At 35.1% G+C, this 17,173-nt stretch overlaps 1 protein-coding gene across 26 annotated transcripts in view; it reads right to left on the bottom strand.

Annotated features, from left to right (window-relative positions):
• RIMS2 (regulating synaptic membrane exocytosis 2) overlaps positions 1-17,173 on the bottom strand; it is a 452,506-nt gene that overhangs the window by 344,349 nt on the left and 90,984 nt on the right. For 13 of the 26 annotated variants that reach the window (XM_065668760.1, XM_065668769.1, XM_065668765.1 and 10 more), the window contains one exon: positions 12,272-12,283. The exons of the other annotated variants lie outside the window; for them this stretch is intronic. In XM_065668760.1, coding sequence (XP_065524832.1) covers positions 12,272-12,283 — 12 coding nt within the window. The remainder of the gene's footprint in view (positions 1-12,271; positions 12,284-17,173) is intronic. 26 annotated transcript variants of the gene reach the window in all.

The following is a 17,173-nucleotide window of genomic DNA, read 5'->3' as shown; positions in this document are numbered from 1 at the left end:
TTGAAGTCTTCCCTCAATACTTTTGGCATTTCTGTAAACACCCCCTAAAGTGAGCCAGATTTCCTTAAAGGTTCCTGTCTAATTTTTTCTTTTCTTTTAGATTTCAGATCTAGATACTTGAAAAGCTTAAAGGCCCTGGTTCGACAATGTATTAAATCAATATGTAAGTATTTCAATAGTGTCCAACCCACTACAGTGTTCTCTGATAACACTATTCTTCCTACAGTGTCAGCTTTTCTATAAACAAAACTAAGTGTAGGTACTTTAGGATTTCTCAAAATCTGTGAAGCGCAAATTTTTACAGTGCAAATCCTTGAATATTTCTAACTTTGCAAACTCCCCTGTGTCAACAGTGAACATCAGTCACAGATCAAGATGCTTCAAATACTTTTATTCTTAGAACAGCTTGGGTTTACCTTTTTACCTTTTTTTCTTTATTTTTTAAGACTTTTTCACCCCAGTAGTATGCAAGTTCTCCTTAAAACAGCTGGCTCCAAATAACAAACTCATTTAGATATATCAAAGTGACAAAAAAATTAAAGATTTCCTTTAGTTCTGTTGCACAGCTCGTATTATCAGAGCATTCAGTAGCAGGAGCTTTCAAGTTCCAAATTAGAACCAATGAAGCACTTTATTTTTTTGTAGATTATTAAAAATATACTTAAAGAATGCTAATTTTATTCCCTAATTTGAAAACTCTTTTTTTCCTGTATCTGCCAGAAATCAAATGTTTGAAAACCTTATTTAAATGTCACAGAAGCACTGACAAAGTTTTGTGTAGTCTTTCAGTTAGGTTCTTTCTTTGCTTATTATAACTAGGATACTAGCTTCAGTGCTATGTGCAAATCGAAGTGGATAACAGATTATGAGAATTCCAGTAAACTGCCTCCTGGTTTTATATAACAGATGACCACAACTGAGCTTATGAAGATCAGCTTACTGCTATGGATTCTAGAACCGAAATTCCAGCTCATTCCTCAAAATACGTTTATATACACTGTATTTCAAAAGTTTTTAAAGAATTGGTAAATTGTTAAGAAGAAAAACACAAAAACAACATGGAAAGATGGAGAGCACCCGCTACTACAACTAATGTTTGCAAAGGCAAAAGAGTTCCATCATCAATTAACTGCCACGAGGAGATAAATCTCTCAAAGACTGATTCTATGTGTCTGATTTTCAAGTGAGGGAAGGAAAGCACTCTTTCAGGGAAAAAAAAAAATAGATCATTATTAGTTAAGCTGGAAAAAATAAATTTACCATTAGACAGCACAGAAGACTTGATGCAATACAAAAAAGGGAAATAGTATTCTGTTTCTTAATGTATCTAATCTGAAAAATATGTTTCCATGACACAACTGATATACAATTTACAGCCTTCTGTATCCAACTCTGACTCAGTCAATATCAATGAACAGTAGACACTGTCCTCAGTTTTGAAGCAGTATGATAGTACTGCATTTTTCCTATATCTGGTTCAGAACTACATGTTACCTGAAACATGGTACCTACAGTTTTTGAGAGAGTAACAGATGGTTAACCTCACTGCTATTTAAATGTGTTTATATAGTAAAATATTAAAACTGATGGCTAAATGAGCATGTATTTCATAAAGCCTATAGAGTGGGGATATGTACTTTTCTAAGTTTTCTGTCACTTTCTTTAAATTTGCTGAAATCTTCCTATTCAAAAAACAAGTCAATAAAACTGGCTACTTTCATCATTTTCATCACATTCACATCAAGGTCCTCACATGGACATAGTATTCAGTTCATATTTCTGAAGGGTGATTTTTTCACAGTACAGCAGTTCATAATATTAAAGTTACGAAGTACGGGCAAAACCTCCCACATTCATGCAGTTTCACTGACTGTTAAAGAAAAAAAAAGGATTAAGATGAAATCAAAATTTTGCAATTTCTAACTATTCTATGATTCTACGATTCTAATTTAAAGGATTCCTTGGGACCCGGGTCAAAATTACTGGAAAGGTAAATATTTTTCATCTACTAAAGATTTATTTGCAGAATTTCTTAGGATCAGTCATTTCTTCACTCCTATTTGACAAGTTATTTCCTATAAGCATATGGCACATGAGAGAGGAAGAACTCATCAAAATTAGTAACATCATATATATTTAACTATAACCAGAGTTTGAACATTATCATGCACAACTGAAAGGATGAAAGCCACGTATGTGCTGGTTTGGGCTGGGATTGAGTTAAAATTCTTCACAGTAGCTTGCCTGGGGCTATGTTTTGGATTTTTGTGCTGAAAATAGTGTTTATAACACACTGATGTTTCAGTTAATGCTGAACAGTGCTTACACAACATAGAGGCTTTTGCTCTTCAGACTGCGCTGCCACTGATTAGGTTGGAGGTACACAAGGAGTTCGGAGGGGGCAGAGCCAGGACAGCTGACCTGAACCAGCCAAAAGAATATTCCATACCATATGATATGCTCAGCCATGCTGGTGGGGGCCACGGTTTGGGAACTCACTGGGCATCAGCTGGTTCATGGTGAGCACTTCGCATCATTTGTCTTTTTCAGTTTCATTTCCTCTCCTTTTGTTTCTTTGGTGGTGTTTTTTTTTTTTTTTATCTTTCTTTACATATTTATTTTTTATTATTTTTTTAATCATTAAACTGTTTTTATCTCAACCCACAAGTTTCTTTCTCACTCTTACCCTTCCAATTCTGTCCCCATCTCACCAGGGCAGAGAAGTGAGCAAGCATCTGTGTGGTTCTTAGTTGCTGGCTGGGGTTAAATCACAACACAGAACAACGCTTCTCTTCCACAGTAAAAACACTTTTTATGAACTTACAATAGTAACAACTAGGGTCTCCTTGCCTAAGTAGCATATTCACAATTCTTCCTAATTAACTGTAGAAATGTAGTAAATGCTGAGGTATATGGGACAAACCTCAGTAATTTTGTCGTAGCCTCAGGTTTTAAGAATAATAGCCACAGCTCCCTCACAGGACAACCACAACTGTAAAGGAATAACAAAGCTCTCACTGTGGAATTTTCAAATGAGGAGGAAAAAGAAACTGACTTGCTCTTTTACATTTCATATGACATCATGAACTTTCTGAAGGGCTGCTTAAGGTTATTGTAACTAAACAGAAGCATATACCCAGATCTGGGCTGAAAGATTTCAGTATACATGGAAAGAGTTTTACTTCCCCTTTGAGTAAAAAAGGATGATGCTTCATGTCTAGTATTTTTTAAAAACTATCCAAATTACGTCAGGGCTGCCTAAAACAGAAGCTGTTTAAGTTCTATTAATTCCCCGAATTCAGTGCTGGATTCCTTCTCCTGTGGCAGGACTGCTGTTAATAAGGTGAGAAATATTGGTTTTGGAGAGGAAACACAGATTTCTATTCAACTCTTCTTATGGCCTACAGACAAGGTCTTTTCAGTTCAGCATCAGCTGTGAGAACTACTGCATACTTGAGGGAGAAACAGGAAAGAGCATGCATGTTCAATGTAAATTACAAATTTACAATATGTGCATGTCATCTGCCTCTGTTCTTCCATATCAACAGGAATGAAGAAAAGTTTTCCAGGTTAATTAGAGGCTTGAAAAAAGTAGATCACTAGAGCATCTCACCTACTGAGAACATTATCACAGTGACAGGAACAAAGTGGCACTGGAGCAGTAGGTTTGGATCAGTCATATCATCATCATCCTTGAAGGAAGTAATGTTGTAGATCCCATGCTCACTAATTTCATCACTGCAGAGTACATCCAGATATACGGTACTATTTTTCTCAGTTGTCTTAGACAATGTATGCTTTTAAATCAAACACATATATAATTTACATAGGAAGATTTTTTGACAAAGGTTTCACAAAGTTCTGAAAGAGTGACTGATCAGAGATGATTTATGAAAATCTTCTCATTTAAAATACCTTGCAGCAGATCACTTCTGATTAAGGACTTGATCTTTATCATTAATGATCATTAGCCATTAGTTCACAGACTTCTTTGTTCAGCATGTCACCTATGCTCTATAGGAGGCTTCAACTAATAGAACCACATGCTGTTCTGAATGGTAAGCAGTAAATAAAAGTATATCTGTTTAAAAAATCACTGAAAACAAGGATCATATCTTCTTATCTTTACCAGAAAGGTTAACATGTTTCATTAACACAAGGTTTTCCTTAAGTAATCTCCAGATAATCTGTGCTGGTAGTGTTGTACTGAACATGAGAAGGAAAGATTAATAAATAATGTTAACAGAAGCTGAAAGTTATAGGCAAGGGAAAAGTCTAATAGGCTTGGATTCACTATTACTTAAAAATGAATTTAAAATTTGTGACACTACAATAGAGGAATCAGAATCCAAACACAAAATGTATCTATGGTACTGTATTAATAATTGTCCTGGGTTTACCAGGAGCCGTTTTGCTTCTTCTTAGTAACTGGTGCAAGCTCTGTGTTTTGACTTCCAGCCTGGGAAGAGAGCTCATAACACTGATTGTTTTTAATTGTTGTTAAGTAATGTTTATTCTGGCCAAGGACTTTGTGAGTCTCATGCTCTGCTGGGGACGAGGGAGGCCGGGAGGAAGCAGAGACAGGACACCTGACCCAAACTGACCAAAGAGGTATTCCATACCACAGCACGTCATGCCCAGGGAGGTAACTGGGAGTTACCCAGAAGGGCACACTCTCTTTTCGGGGGTGTCGAACTCGTTTGGCGGTGGTATCGTATTCTCTTGTTATTTTCTCTTATCAATATTATCATTGGTGGTAGCAGCAGTGATTTGTGTTATACCTTAGTTACTGGGCTGTTCTGATCTCAACCCGTGGGAGTTACATTCTCCTGATTCTCCTCCCCATCCCTCCGGGAGTGGGGAGGGTCGGGGGGGGGGGGGGGGTGCAGCAGGGCAGGGGGTGAGTAGACGAGCTGTGTGGATCGGTTTAAACCACAACAATAATAAAACTACAAAAGTCTAATTCTGCAGGATCATGGTCTCTTCTAAATACCAAGTTAAGATAGATAAATGAAGAAGCTATAAAACAAAACCAATAATATTTATCTAGAAAAAGTCCAGTAAAAGAGATTACTACAAAAAAAAACAAAATTTTTTTTTGCAACATGAGCCATAATAATAAAGCATTTTCTCCTGAATAAAAAATAGCTGGTTTAGACATTTTTAATGAGCACTTGAGACTGGTGTCTGGTTCTATAGGCTAAGCTGTGAGACAATTTTCACTTTTTTGCTACAAAATATTCATGTTCCTAACAATGCAAACAATTATGCTCTTCCCAATTGAGTGAGGCTAGCTATCCAACACAGTGAAAGTTTTCTTTGGCCTCTCCCAATGATGTCCATGACAAAAAAGAAGCAAAACCAGGATGAGATAAAACTAAAAAATAATTTAAATTAGTGTCCTGGGTTCCTTGGAATTTCCTTCCCACATACCAATCAACACCAATTTGTTAAAAAAAATATAAATAGTCAACATGATGTTATAGTTTAAAAAATGATCCAATACTGGATGCAAAGAGATAACTAGACAACTGTACAATTTGGGCAGAAAAAAAAGCACTTGAACCCTATCTTCAATGCAGGGGTAAAACTACTCTAACCTCTTGGAAAGACACCATATATTCTCTTCCTAGAACTGTAAGAAACCCAAATCATTAACAATAATAAATATCACCTTTCATAATCACATGACTAAGTATCTGAGAGCAAGAACACCTTAATTAAACAGGTCATGACTCTGAAGTTATGTAGCAATTACACTGAAACTGAAAGATGAACAGGTTAAATGAACACTGATGATTAACACTGCCCCAGTTTAAACATTCAAAGATAAATGGGAAGTACACCTGTATACGCAGTGAACTAAATTATTAAGACTGTAAAGATACATCTAAGACTCCATCAGTATAAAAGCACTCTACGGATTTATTTTATGAAAGCACATTAGCCCCAACATCAAACAGAACTTCTGTTAATTTTTAATGTATTTGGTTTACAAAGCACAGGGTTTTTTTTTCATTTTCTGCAGATCTAAAACAATAACTTGTGAAATGCATGAAACTAACTGTGAACTACAAACATTAACACACATCAACTGACTGAAATTGAATTAGCTACCTGAAATCCAGGCTTTTCCGTAGATCTCCTTGGTGCTGAATGGAGGCATCTTTATAATAATTCAAACCGAGGAAGTTTTAAATCTCAAATACCCTCCTATTTCTACTTCATAGGTAACATCTTGTTTAAACACAGTACTTTTCACATTTATTTAAATTTCTTCAATATCCGCTGAAGCTGTCTACATAAAGCCACTCATATTATGTTGAATAATAGTCCTGCCTGTGCATCTGATATTTCATATAGAAACAGATGCTTGCCATACGAATTTAATCCAGATGCAAGGCCTTTTTCATTTAATTCCTCAACCTATCAACAAACTGTTCCTGGAAGGCACTAGCTAAATAAAACTCTAAGTAAACAATTAAGAAAAACAACCCAACACCTTGGGAGGTTTGCAGCTTTACTCTATTACTAGTAATGTCTTCATTATTTATATATAGGCACTGGTTTCCAGCCACTGAAGCTGAATCTAGATAATTAAACATTTATGCCATCACCTGCTATGCCATAATGTCTAACTGTGTCCAAAGACTCCTAGGTGTGCTGTTACACACCTGGGACTGAAACAAGGAATTTGCTAAGCTGCCTTTGATAAAGGTCTACACCTGGAACTTAATAGCACATGATACGGTTTCTGAATATTGCAACAGGTGGCAAATATAACTTAATGGTCTAGAACTCTTTCAAATTCTGGTTCCAGAACTGCAAATAGCTCTATTAGACTGAACAAAAATGAAAGTGAAAATTTACTGATGCGATAAAGTATCTATTGTTATTACACTTTTTCCATACCATTTTAAGATAAGATTATTTTAGGATACCTTGAAGAAGAATTTAAATGGAAAACATATAGATTTTGCACAATTTGTAATCAAAAGACAAAATTTCTAGTACTATAAGGATAGGAGAAACAGCAAAATGAAAGCCAGCCCCTCTAACTTCACCAGGCTCTGTCTGAATCAATTCTACTGCTTGTCAGAAATTCAGTGCTATCTAAAAGCAGACCAACTACTTCTCATTTTTGTACTATACAATTACAATGCTGTACTGTACATATACAGGTCAAGGTTTACAGGAGGAACTAGTACATTTCATACTGACTGTGTAGGTGAAAAAAATGATCTTTTTGGCACATAAACTGTTGCTCATCTAATACAGAAGTACATAGAATCACAGAATAGGGTTGGAAAGGACCTTAAGATCATCTTCCAACCCCCATATATGAATGCAAAGAGATTTTCAGACTTCAAGTTTTCTGTTCGTTCTTAAGCAAGAAACATATCCGACTGTATTCTTCAAGGACAGAGTTTGCTAACAAAAGCAGATTCCCACTACATAGATATAAAACCCCACGCAGTCATCAGATTAACTAGTTAAGACTATTCTGAAGCTACATCGTATCAGGAAGTTGTTTTAGTTTTATTTTCCAACTAACTTTCAAATACAAAAGAAGCTGGAAAATAAGACCAAGTTTCTAGGACCACACCCCCTGTGTTTGAATACCATTCATCTGTGCAGGAGAAAACTGGCTGAAGTTAATACAAGTTGGACTATAATACAGAGCAATCTCCCTGTTCCTAGACTGTGATGATCAACACAGAGTGTGTCTTAGTATGACAGTAAGGCCATCAAAGTTAACAACACATGAGATCTGATTTAGGGAAAAGATTTACGTTTACGCTTACATGCCAATTTAACCATCAGTAGGATGCATTTACTATGCCTAGTCTTCAACATGATTTTAACTTGATCTCAGGCAACTTTAAATCTGCAAAATAAAAGATGTATGTATACTGACTACATGTTATTGGGGCATATCATAGCAATCTTGAAAATAGTGAAAATGGAAAACTACCTCACGTTTTGAGCAGACAATGCTATTTGTGCATTCAGAGTTATTTTAATAAACAGAAAAGAAGCAACTTCGTATTTAAATATATTAACAGAGAGTCCGTTTAGTTTATGTTATGGCAGACAAAAAAAACCATGGGCTTTCAACGCTACATTCGTTAAAAGCACCTACTGTTAGAGGTGCATCCCGTAGTGACGAAAGAAACAAGAGTGAACTCTGAACACAGTAAGGTAAAGGAGAGCAGCTTAGACAAATGGATACATGAGAAATAGGATCAGAGAACAGCCTAGGACAAGTGGCCCAAGACAGGAAGTTCTAAGTTGCCAACTCTTCAAATTACTTTTAGAGATCTCAATCTGAAAGACAATACTCATGAGCGGAGGGAAAGCATTAAGCTTCCTGCAGCATAGAGGTATCCCAGAAAACTATCCTAAATAAAGCTATTACAGGAGGCTTTTGTCAGAGGTACTCTAAGGCTAGGTAACAGTCTATTGGTTTTGTGAGTTCCTTTGTAAAAAACAGGGTTTTTTCCAAATTTCAGGAATTGGGAAATTAACATGTTTGTTAAAAGCCTATATCCTTTAGAGCCCATGAAAACGTTGATGAGCCTCAGAGTGTATTTATTGATAAGACACTGGCAGTGTGATTCAAGTGTTAAGAACAGAGTAAGAGTTTAGACAAGCAGGTATTTTCCAATAGCAAGAAGGCAGCAGTTGGAGGAGAAACATATGGTTTCTACAAATATTTGTCACATTTATGCAATTCCAGGTGAGAAAGCTGTAGGACTCCATGGGGGTACAGACCTGCAACATAGATGGTTTAGAAACAATAGGATTCTTGGTATGGCCCAGGAATGGTTCAGAATAGCAGAAGTAAAATAAGAAAAACTCTCTCTCTTGTTTAACTGTGAAATTTCCACAAAATGACAGCAAGCATTCCTACCACCACCTGGGTCTCTCTTGACTGGAATAATATTCATTACTCTGGAATATGGTGGAGGAAAACTGAAGAAAAGGAAATTTTAACTAGAGGAAGACAAAGGGAGAGAGAATAACGTAATGGTAATTGCTTTTGATATTTTCTAATGTCATTTTGTATAGAATTGTTTTCTGAGACTAATTTACTAAACATAATTGTGATTGTCTGAATTCTCTCTGGGAATCTCAAAGATTATTAAAATTTGATGTAATGAGCAAAGTTCAAATAAAATCCCAAAGCCTAGCAAGTCATTAGGGGAATTAACCTTGGTAACTATTCAGTAAAAATATCTGATTTTGAATTTGCTTAGAGGAGTCTTAGAGATCTTTGAGATTATCAAAAAAAGATTCTGCAGGTTCTTAACACTGGTGAAGGTGAAGACTTGATTTTTAAAGATAAGCTATTTCTCTGTGTCTTAAGTACTTCAAAACACATAATGTTACAAAGGTAGAAAACCTACTTCAACAAAATTGTCAGATGTTTTATCAAAATGCACAAGAAATAAAGACAGAACAAGACAGAAGCTGCCTAGCATTGCTCCTCAGGTTTACCCCTCACAGAATTGCAAACATTTGTTGTAAACAATGTTTCCATGTAATTTAATGAAGTTGCATCTAACTTGAACCGTAAAACCAGCTTTTTATCTCTGTACCTGAGATAGGTATAAAGAAAGAATAAGAAAACACACACTTGAAAAATAAAACATGAATCGATGTATCTAAACCTCAAATGTCCATAAACACTGTATGGGGATTTTATCAAAGTTTCTAAAAGCCAGATGATGACCGGCAAGAGAAGGAACCTAAATCAGAAGGAATAGTGGTTTATCCTGTCAACTGTTTCCAAAAACTTCCTGTATTAAGTTGCTTACTTATTTGTTTTCTCCAGAAATATCAGTGATTACTTTAAAGCCACCGCCTTCGAGCAAAGGCACAGAGTATGTCAGTTCATTTAAATTCAGGGTAACATTTACTTAAAGAAAAAAAAAATCCAAAAGATGGAAAAAATCACTAATCACACTGTTTTTCAATTTAAAAATAAACTGTTTCCTTCTCAGAGATCATCTTACTCTTTTACAATTTGGCATAAACTACTCCTTTCTAGTACATTTGGGTCTCCATTTTGCAAAAGTACTTCTTTATATACTTTGATACTAGACTAATGAAGTACTGGGATATTTATTAGTCATTCCCACATCCTACATAGAAAAACACAGTGAGCTTCATACTTCAAAGTGGTATTAGTATTTAATATAAGTTCTCTCCTATGTGTGTTTAATTGTACAACTACTACATTACAACCCAATCAGAATTCACATCCAGCTTCATTCCCCACCACCAGTAGGCTGGTGTGTGATTGTCTCCGTCATTCAACACCATATGCTGTCCCAGCTTTCCTGAAATCTTAATTTTTATCAAAAATATGGCAAAATTTCTATAGGGCACATATTAAAATGTCTTTCTACTCTATAACTCCTCACAGATCTGATGCTTTGAATACACCTCATTTTCCAAATCCATGTTGCTTAATTTGGTCAATGGACCACCAACAGTCACCAAGTACCTACAACTTTACCTAGGAGCACTGTAGATTGAACTTGCCATTCTATGGTTACAAAATATAGAATAGGCCTCTTAAGAAATACTGGACTTCACACCTTCTTTGATATGCTAACACTGGAAAATGAAGTATAACCAGTAATAAGAGGGATTCTCTCATATGGGTTAACCTACTGATAAATACTGTACCACACAAAATTTTAAAATCCTATTTATATTTAAGTATCTGTTTTGATGGCATCTGCATACAATATACCATGAGGTTTAGCCATACTCTGAGTACTAAAATAACAAGATGAATAACATTGCTGTCCCCACTTCACAATGTTTGTAGTCAAGAAAAAGTTGACCTAAAATACTTACTGTTCTTTCTGCTTTCATGGCTTGTAAAACATCTATTTCAAAATCGCTAGAAACAGATATGATATAAAGCAACTTGAGGCACTATCATTACTTACAGAAAAATTTCATTACTCCCTGGCTTCTGTAACTTCACAGCCTTCTAATTTTGAAAAATTCTAATAAAGTAGGCCCAAAGAAAGCTATGTAACCTGCCAACAGACTGAGGACCAGTATGTTGCCCACCACAAAGAGTGCTTGCCTACTAGTAAAAGCATATCCGAAACGCTAACAGCAGATGGCTTAGAACTTCTGTATGAAGTCTTTCTGAACTACACAAGTTAAATGTGAGCCTTGACACTGCTATCAGTAAGAAAAAGATACATTTATTGTAGCAAGAGACTTAGTTGTGTACACATTCACTAAATGCATATGAAAGCTAAAGAATTTCGTTATCTAATATAGGAACTTACTTGTCAAGCACTAAAGGGCAAGTTGCTTTTGGAATTGCAACTCTTTAGAATACATTAAAGACTTTCATGGGAGAGCAGATTTACACTAGCTCAGGTAGTTTTCTCTATTCTGTTATTTAAAAACATCACATTTAATTTGGTAATATATTGAAATATATCCAGGCTTATTCTCAAATTCAGTATTATATTACCTTTTCTAAATGTAGCTAAATTAAAATCAGATTAAAATATTTACTGTAAGTGTAGTATTACCAAGACAAACACAGTGTCAGTGGCATGCATGACATCTAACATCAGTTCAATATTATGCTCAATACAATATGTGCACTACATTTTAGGAATGCCTACAAACCATTTAATTTAGAAAATTAGTGGACAACTCTATGATATTACTTGCATATTCCTAGATGTTTAGAATATATATGTTTTCTTAATGTTTACTGGTATCTAACTGTATTGTCATTGAAAATCAAAACTGAACCACTGTGCTGAAACACATTGCAAGATAAAATGTTGAGTGCATACTTATCAACGATACAAACATGACTACCACAGGGTGCAAAACTATTTTGACAACTTTATGCCACTTTGATAAAATTAATTTGTATTTTTGTAAGAGAAACACCTGTGAGACATTACCTACTTTGGTTTTTTTTTTAGACACATTTTTGTGCACATATCGTATTGCAAAACTAAAGGATCAGTAGGGGCATGCTCACAAAAGCTGCAAACAGAGAGGAATATCATGCATACTGTTCACAAAAACTCACAGATTATTAGTAAGTTATCTGAAAATCAGGTAAGCCTTTCATGCCAAACATTGCTTTCATTTTAATGACAGTAACTCCCCTTGCCTTGAATGGGAATTACACCTGTGTAAATGAAAGCAAATGTAGGCCAGGAAATAAGCCTATGCACAAAAGAACTTTAGACAGAAAAAAGGCTCTAACCACTTTGTCCTCCTGGAGTTCATATCCACGAAAGCAAGAAAGAAAGGACAGAGAAAAGACAAAGAAGAAAGAGTCACTTTCATTTTGAAAGCAGCAATAGTATTTGTCAGTAAAATAAATTAACAAATATCAAAGGAATTAATATATATCTTTCTTATCACTCCTAGTGGTGAAAAAGAGCTAGTGAAAAATGTGTCATTTTAATAATTTTCTTAATCCTTTCATGGGTGAAATTGAGATGGCTTTATATATCAAAAAATACATATTTGTAAAAAAACCATCCGCACAAAAAAAACTATTTTCATAAAAATAATTCAGGAGTATTGTCCAGATCAGCTCAATAAATCAAAAGGGGCATCTCATAAAAAGGATGCAGAATTTAGCTCTGCATGCCTTACACCCCAGTATTGCAAATGATTAGCATACATCCACCCTCTGCACTCGCAGAGTCCCACGAAATTATGAATGTTTGTTTACTGCAGCCAAATACAGGCTATGTATAGTGGTATAATTGCCTGTTAGTCACTCAACTAAAATACTAGTTTTAAAGCAAGCAGACAGAGTTTCTCACAAGTGTGACATCTGACATCACATTTAGACATAAGACTAAACGTCATGTCAGATCTATATTATTTTTACGTTCTTTTTCATACCCATAAATATTAAATACATTCTCGTAATTATTTTTCTTGAAGGAATTTTCTTTTTAGCTAAAACTGTAAATGGAATGATTTTTGTGAATGATGTTTGTACCTTAATTTCACATGTCAATATGAAGACTAAATCTAAGCATGCAATTAAACACTTAGCCGTGTTGGAAATATGGCTGCTCACCAGGAAAGGGTGACAACTCATTTTATAGCTTTGTTGTTCAGATACCTATATGACATGTAACTTTGTGCTCCTTTGCTCTTACAGAAGTTTTATGTTCCCCCCAATAGTAGAGGTACAAACAGGACAGAATACAACAGAGGCCATCCAAGACACTCAAGACACTCAAGCACACGATATACAACGAGAAGCTAAGGGAGATAGGCTTTTTTAGCCAAAGGAAGGCTGGTGTAGGGAAGGGTGCAGGAAGAGGGGAACTACTTGCATTCCTCAACTACTAGAAGGTGAACAGTAGGGAAGACAAAGACAGAATTTTCTTGAAGATGCACAACTACTGGACCAAATGCAACAATCAAGGGACTGGACTGGACTGGATATAAGAAAAAAAACCAAAATCACAAGTGTGGTTAAGCACCCAAAGACATTGACAAAGAGGTTACAGATTCTCCATCCTTGGAGATTTTTACAACTCAGCTGGACAAGATCCTGAAAACCTGGTCTGACTTTGAAGTTAATCCTGCTTGGAGCAGGAGATTGCTCTAGATAACCTCCGCAGGTCTCATATGACCCATCTTATTCTACGATCCTCTGCACAGTAGTAAAAGATTAAAGTGCTTTCAAAGATGCTGCAGGGTTAAGTGGCACTCTCACTAATACGAATAGCAAATACCATTGAAAGCTATCTAAATCACAGGACTTCAAAGTGTTATCACTCTGTGTGAGGAACTAGCAGGAGTTTCTGTCCCACTGCAGTAAGAGCAGTAGTGCTCACAGATATTTTAAATGGAAACATCTAGTGCCTTGATTTCTCATCCTCACTGCTGAAGAAATATATTCTTTGCAAAAGGAGCACAACACATAAGCAGGTATTTTTTGCAGAAAGGCTAAGAAACTTTTAAAACTGTGAATGCCTGATGAGATTGTTTTCTCAGTGAATGTCTCACAGCTGCAGGAAGAGTAAGTAAGAGCAAAGAAGAGCAATTAAGTCAGAATAGCCCACCTCCCCACTTTAAAGATGCAGACAGCAATTAAAAATAAAATATTAAAACAAAAGAACTTGAGAAAATTAAATAAACTTCAAAAAGACAAAGTAGGTAAAGCAGGACATGACAAAGATTTTAAACACATTAAACTGAATAAGAAAGTAAATGTAGCAAGTTTCACAAAAACATGGGAAACAGTGAAATTTTAAACTAGAAAATAGGAACATCTTTAAAACAATCAATAATGAATGAAAAATACAAATATTAAGTAGAAGAGGTTAAAGTTTACAGAAAGTTTTAAAAGGGGCAAAATTTGAAGAAAACAAAGTTTGAGATGAAATGTATCTTTATATTATTTTTTTTATCATACAACTTAGCTTATGGTTATGTGTGCCAGGGCTGACTATTCTTTAGAGCAGGATTGCCTGTTTCTAGCACAGTTCTTAATGTCTTAACAATTTAACTTCTTTTTTTCATATCCTGCAATGCACCACTATCCCTGAAATTTTAAAACGTACTATAAATAAGGCCTATAATATTTCAAGAAGATGCTTAGGAGTTGCATTATTTCCTTGTAATTTTCACTATACAGGACCCATAGTTTCATCATTTCATGACAATTAGGATTGTTTGTAGCGCTCTCCTCAAGGATACACATTGAAGCATGGGACAAAAGGCAACAAATACAACTTGGAATGTGTGAAATTCAGGTTAGACATGAGGACATTTTTCATCTATTTTTTAATCATGAGAGCGGTCAAGCACTGGAACAGGTTGCTCAGAGTGGCTGCTGAATCTCCGTACTTGAAGATTTAAAAGTCAAGTGGGCAAGGCCCTCTGGAAACTTAGCAATTCTACATTCTTTGAGCAAGAGGTTGGATGAGATATCCTGCAGAGATCCTTTCTACCCCAATTATTCTATGACACTTTTTCCTCACTCATGAAGAAAATATAACTACATTACACTTTTTAAATAACTTTCTCCTACATAAAATACACCTGCATGTATTTAAAAATTCTGTTTTGCCATTCATTAGGATTTCTTTTCCAATTTTATCTCTATTCCAAAAATAATGACTAACAGTATTTATCCATTGTCCTGACTACTTTTATGCTTTTCTAACATAGTATTCCAGTCTAACCAAATTGTTAGTGATCATAACATGTAGAAAATTTTACTTACTAATTATTCTAATAGTCTCTGCAAATACACAGATGATCTGCACCTCTTCATACTATGAATTATGTTCTATTTTTTTCACTCAGTATTTTTCATCTAAGATATGAGGATTTTTAAAACACCTATGAGGAGTAAAACCATAATGCATAAGAAAATACGTAAATTCATACAAGAAAAGTAAATTCAGATGACTACGTAAGTAGTGTACACAAAAACCAGAAATAAAGATGTCTCAGAAATAAAAAAATTAAATGACAGAAACAAATCCTACTACAACACTTTTATATCTTTTAGAAATGACAGCTGAAGAGTTTTGAGACAGTTTCTCTAACAACTACTCCTATGCCATGAGGTTCTAACGTTAGGAATCATTGGCTCATAAATATTAATCTGGTAACACTGTTCCATTCCATCACTGCCTCATTTTGCTAAATCTTAATTTGTGTTTAGATCAAGAGTTTCCAAAAATCAAACTTAACTTTAATTACAGAAAAGATAAAACTAAATGCATCCTAAGATTTTAAGGAGAACATACAATTCACATTTCCTAAAACCTCGGGTTATATTAGTGAAAATCAAGCACCACTTAGGCAACAATTAAAATAATATATGTATATGTATTTAAAAACTATATATTAAGAGAGATTTTTCTCAGAAATTAATCGCGTAATGAAGAGTCTCAAGCACTTCACCATACAAGAGTAAGCTTTACAACATAAAGCAGTAACCCCAAAAATTGGCCCTTAGAAAGGGCAGTTAAAACTCCAAGTCCTGCCTGTTTTGGAGTCTGTTTTGACTCCAAATACTGTTATCATAACAGCAATCAAGACTTGGTTCACACAAACTACCTATGTAGAATAACCTCCAGGATGAAGAGTATCTTTTCAGAACAGGCTATAAAATATAAAGATATGTGAAGGTATGTAAAGTCCAAGGCAAGCCATCATGCTTTACTAAACACAAAAGACTCCCCCCAGCCTCCCAGCTGCTTTCCCCACATTGCTGTGAAACACTCTTGAGTTCATAGTAGCACAAATAATAGCACTAAGGTCCATGGTGTACACTAGCTAAACTGTAGCTAGTACAGTAGCTAGAAACCAATTAAGTTTCAGTATAACTTTCAAAAGAATAAAGAGGCTGTTCACCTCAAATAATAGAGAATTGATCATTACTTTGAGATGTCATAATAATCATAGATGTTCACTATGGCCTTAACATTGTTCTCTTATAATCAGGACTAAATTTTGGATTGGAAGTCTTTAATATATTTGATAATAAAACCACTATTCTATTCATTGAGAGACTAAGTTATGAAATTCATCCCAGTTAGAAGAATAACTTTTACCTCTGCCGGTTGTGAATTTACAACTTGTAAATTAGAGATTGTCTTTGGAATAATTCAGGAGCTGACTTCCTTTCAGAGGTACTTGTACTGAAATTCTTCACAAAGATTAATACAATTGTAAGTTATCAGATTTTACAGGTGTTACATGGACTAAACTGAAGGAGGAAAAAAAAACCAAGAATCAAAACATGCTTGGTTTAGAGAAATCCTTTCCTCAAGTTTGCAAGGTCACATGTCTTTTCTATAGAAATGCAGAATCAGACCATGTTTCCTAAGGACCAATTTATTTGTATGTGATAGGAAATCACTGACTTCATCCCAAATCCTAGCGACTTAGAAATTCTGATTTTGGCAGACTAATTCTTCAGTGCTTGCCAATTGTCAGCAAAATTAAATGGATTATGCATTACCACAAGCCTGCCAAAAATTTGTTTTCTGACTCCATTCAGATGGTCACACTGCAATTCCTGCAGTTAGAACCATTCAACAAAGAGAACTTGATGGTTTTCTGAAAATCAGACATAGTCCCACAGAAATAAACAGAATGCAAAGCATTCACACAA

This window comes from Lathamus discolor, chromosome 2 (genome assembly GCF_037157495.1).
Source record: "Lathamus discolor isolate bLatDis1 chromosome 2, bLatDis1.hap1, whole genome shotgun sequence".
Classification (NCBI taxonomy): domain Eukaryota; kingdom Metazoa; phylum Chordata; class Aves; order Psittaciformes; family Psittacidae; genus Lathamus; species Lathamus discolor.
Note: the sequence above shows the minus strand (reverse complement) of the source record. Positions and strands in the feature narration are given on the sequence as shown.